The 4032-nt window shown below is 47.2% G+C and overlaps 1 protein-coding gene across 1 annotated transcript; it reads left to right on the forward strand.

The window, feature by feature from the left end:
- Positions 1–2491: 2491 nt before the first annotated feature.
- LOC108863714 (uncharacterized) lies at positions 2492–3178 on the forward strand. Its single transcript, XM_018638232.1, has one exon. The coding sequence runs from the start codon at positions 2492–2494 to the stop codon at positions 3176–3178; it is 687 nt and encodes a 228-aa protein (XP_018493748.1).
- Positions 3179–4032: the final 854 nt, after the last annotated feature.

Raw genomic sequence — 4032 nt, forward strand, 5'->3', positions numbered from 1 at the left:
TCGATCGATCGAGGCCCAGGCAGTAGGCTGCCAAGAGAATAAACTTGAGAGTGAACTAGAACGACTCTTCCCTTTTCCGAGTATCCCCACAACACCCCCCGGACCGTTATATGAGTGAGGTGAAAGACCTCGGAGTGCGATACTCTCACAATCTGAACTTCAGCGAACAAGTCAACCACGTCGTCAGGCGAGGCTCTATGGTGGGCAACTGGATCCTGAGATCATTCAATGTAACAGATGAACGAGTCTACCTGAAGCTGTTCAAGTCAATCGTGATACCCATTCTTGTGTATGCTAGTCAGGTCTGGCTGCCTTCAAAGGCGACCGACATCGGGCTCCTGGCGAAAATGCAGCAACGATTCCTGCGAATGGTAGAATATCGATGCGGACTAGAGGAACCCTTAAAGAGCCCTCAGAGAGAGAAAATGAAGATAGCAGACCTAGGACAATTGAAAAGGATTATAGAAAACGATGAGATGTTTGACATAATGTTCGACATCCACACAACGAACTCTTGACAAGGCTGTGTCATTGAAACCAAAGATAGGGCCCGCAACAACAGAATCAACAACCTCTTCCCTTGGAAAATGGTTAAGATGATAAACGGAACTGATTAGAAATACTGCCATATTGTACCACCTCTTAGAAATATAATAAAGAGAGTTCAAACCCAACTAAACTTTGACTATGAACCTCCAGTCCTCAGAGATTGGTCCAAGAGAAAACCTATCGATCCTTTAATGTTCAGCGTGGAAGAATCTCACGCTGATCCCAAGAACCACAAGGAAGCCATGGCATCCAAGGAGATCAATGGCTGGCTGCCATGAAGGACGAAATCACCTCACTATGTAGAATCGATGGGAGTATGGAGACCAGAAGATCTACCTCCCGGTCACAAGATCACCGGAAACAAATGGGTCTTCAAGCGCAAGAAAGACGCCTCCGGTGAGGTAGTTCGTCACAAAAGCAGGTTGGTCGTCCAAGGATTTCTACAGCGAGAGAATCTCGACCTCTTCGAGATATTCGCACCTGTCTCCCGATTCGATTCATGCGGAATGCCGCTGAACATTGCTGCCCAAGAAAACCTCCGACTTTTTCAGTTTGACGTTGAGACAGCGTTCCTGTATGGCAAGTTAGACGAAGTGATCTACACCCATCAACCTGAAGGATTCTCCGATGGAACGGGCAAAAGTCTTCGTCTTCTCAGATCTCTCTATGGGCTTCGCCAAGCGCCCCGCTGTTTCTTCACGACAATCAAGCCGTCCTCTTAAAGCTTATTCTGACCCAAAGTAAATTCTATCCTTGCGTCTTCTACAATAAGGAGGAGAGATTATTGCTAGCATTATACGAGGACGATGGCCTCCTCCTCGGCCGGACAGAAGAAATAATCGGAGAGTTCCTCGAAGGTCCCCGAAAACATTTCGAGATAACTTCAAAGCCTGCTGATCTATTCTTGGGTATTCGAATTATTATAAATAAGAACCACAGCATATTTCTTCGTCAAGAACATTACATTAAAGAACTGGTTGCTAAATTCAACTTGCAAGATCCCAGACCACTAAAGGTTCTGCTCACGGGGGATTGTAATTCCCCTGATGATTCTGAGGTAATTGACTCCACTCAATATCGCCAACAGTGCCGTTCGATCATGTACCTGAGTGTTGGAGTGCGTCCAGAAATTACGTATGCCGTATCCTATCTGTCTAGATTTCTGGAGAAGCCTACTGCCAAGTTATGGAAACTCGGAATCCGTGTGCTTCAGTACTTGAATAGTTCTCGCAGGTATGGCCTGTTATGTAGACGCGGCAGCGAGACCAATTTCCAGTACTTCTCATCAGGAGCGGATTGTGCCGGTGACCCAATAACTCGCAAGAACATGAGTGGAATGCTTGCAATGGGATATGGCGGATCACCTGTCTCATGGAGTTCAAGTCGTCACAAAATCTGCGCCTTGTCATCGACCAAGTCCGAGCTTATTGCTGACGTTGATGCCGTCAAACACGTTCTGTGGATGACAAGGTTCCTGACTGATAGAACAGAAGCCCATTCTATTTGTTATTGTTATATTCTGTGTTATATCTTTGTTATATGTCTGTGTTATATTCTATTTGTTATTTTAAACGCTCCCGCGAATGACGGCGATGATCTCCGTCGATACGTTTTCGCGCCAATAAATGACCAGCCAATTCATTCCGACGGATTCAAGCCGGAACGTGCTTCTCAATCACGTGTGGTGGTTTCTAGTGTAAACAGGGAATAGAGCGACCGTGAATCTAACAACTGGCGACGAAGAGTGGAACAACGACTTCACGCGTGTATTTGTCGCTCGTCGCTGTTGAGAAACTACGAAGAAGTGTTCTGAACGGCGAAGTCTCCAGCCCGAGGACCTAACCCTAACCGAGTACATACCATGTCGGAGTTTCAAGTGTTTCCCCAGTTTGTGCCCGAAAATGAGTCGTGGCAAAAGTGGACGTCCCGACTGGAAAGTCACATGGTACTGCAAAAATGTACGACGCCGGAGGACAAGGTCTGTGCTGTGATTACCTACATGGGACATGTGGCATACCAGGAGCTTCATGACAAGATTCACCCGGAAAGAAAACCGAGAGATCTTACATACGATCAGATCGTGAGCATTCTGGGACAGATTTTCGAGCCGCAGGAGAATCTTTTCGGGTCAAGGATCGCATTCCGGAAAATTTGCCAAGTGCCCGCGGAATCGCTGGTCGAGTACGAGGCGCGCCTGCGCAAAGCAAGTACGGATTGCCGATGGCCGGCCGGTGAGGAACTCCAATCAAACCTCATCGAGCAATTCATTGCCGGACTCGAGAACAAACAACTGAAACAATCTGTGTTGCTCAAAAGCTCGAAATACAAGAAGCTAGACGAACTTTTCGAATATGCAACAGACATCTTAATGGCTCGCAAAGCAGTGAATGAAGCAGAAACCCCAAATCTGCCGGTCAACTTCGTGAACGACCGATCGAGACGATCAAAACGCAACTTCGTGCGAAGAGGGACTCGAAGTCAGAAAACTGCCCGAACCCGTTATCGCTGTGGTGACAAAAACCACATGGCTCCGGACTGCGAGGACGAGTCAGTCAGGTGTGTCACAGTTGCGGGAAAACAGGGCATCTTCAGAGCGTCTGTTCAAGAGCTCAACAGCAGAACTTCTTGACGGAAGTATCTTTCCATGATGTTCATGAAGATGCCCCCTTCCGAATCACAGTCCATACGGAAAATCAACCAACATCGATGGAGGTGGATTCGGGCAGTGGGATATCAACGATGCCCTTGAGCGATTTCCAGAAAATGTTCCCCAGACATGAGCTCTACGAGACTGACATTTCGCACCGAACGGCAACTCAGGCGACATTCAAACCTCACTCGTATGCCTGGGTAAACGTTCGTTACGGCGAAAGCTCAGTGAAATTGCGACTCTACCTCATTGATCAAAAAAACTTCCCTTCGTTGTCGGCCGAACGTGGTTGAAAGAGATGCAAATTGATCTCAATCAACTCTTCGGAGAAGACATCCATCAACTGAGACTTGCAAACTCGGACAACCGGAACGAGGCGCTCGCGAGAAATCTTCTGAAATAAAAGAGAAATAAATAAAAGAAATAAAAGAGCCTCACCAAAGGAGGAGTCGGAAGCATCCCAAATGCCGAGGCGAAGCTCGAGTTGTCAATGGAGACCCCGACACCCGTCTACCTCAGAGCACGACTAGTAGCTCACGCACTCATTGAAATGACCGATAAGGAACTCGATAATTTGGAGGACAATGGAGTTATTCAAAAGGTCGATGCCAGCGACTGGTCGCATCCGATCGTCATCGTTTCTCGAGCGCAAGGTAGAAAAGTTAGAATCTGTGGAGATTACAAAGTTGGAATCAACAGATATCTCAAGGTAGATGATTACCCGCTCAAGACTATCCGACACGCCCTGGATAACATCGGGAACGGTTTGAGGTTTACTAAACTCGATATATCATCTGCTTTTCTGCACATGCCCGTTCGCGAGTCCGACCGAA

The sequence above is a fragment of the Galendromus occidentalis genome, unplaced genomic scaffold (assembly GCF_000255335.2).
Source record: "Galendromus occidentalis unplaced genomic scaffold, Mocc_1.1 scf7180000076750, whole genome shotgun sequence".
Lineage (NCBI taxonomy): Eukaryota > Metazoa > Arthropoda > Arachnida > Mesostigmata > Phytoseiidae > Galendromus > Galendromus occidentalis.

Coding starts and splice junctions, on each gene's coding strand:
- LOC108863714 (XM_018638232.1), top strand. CDS start 2,492: ATGGTACTGCAAAAATGTACGACGCCGGAGGACAAGGTCTGTGCTGTG.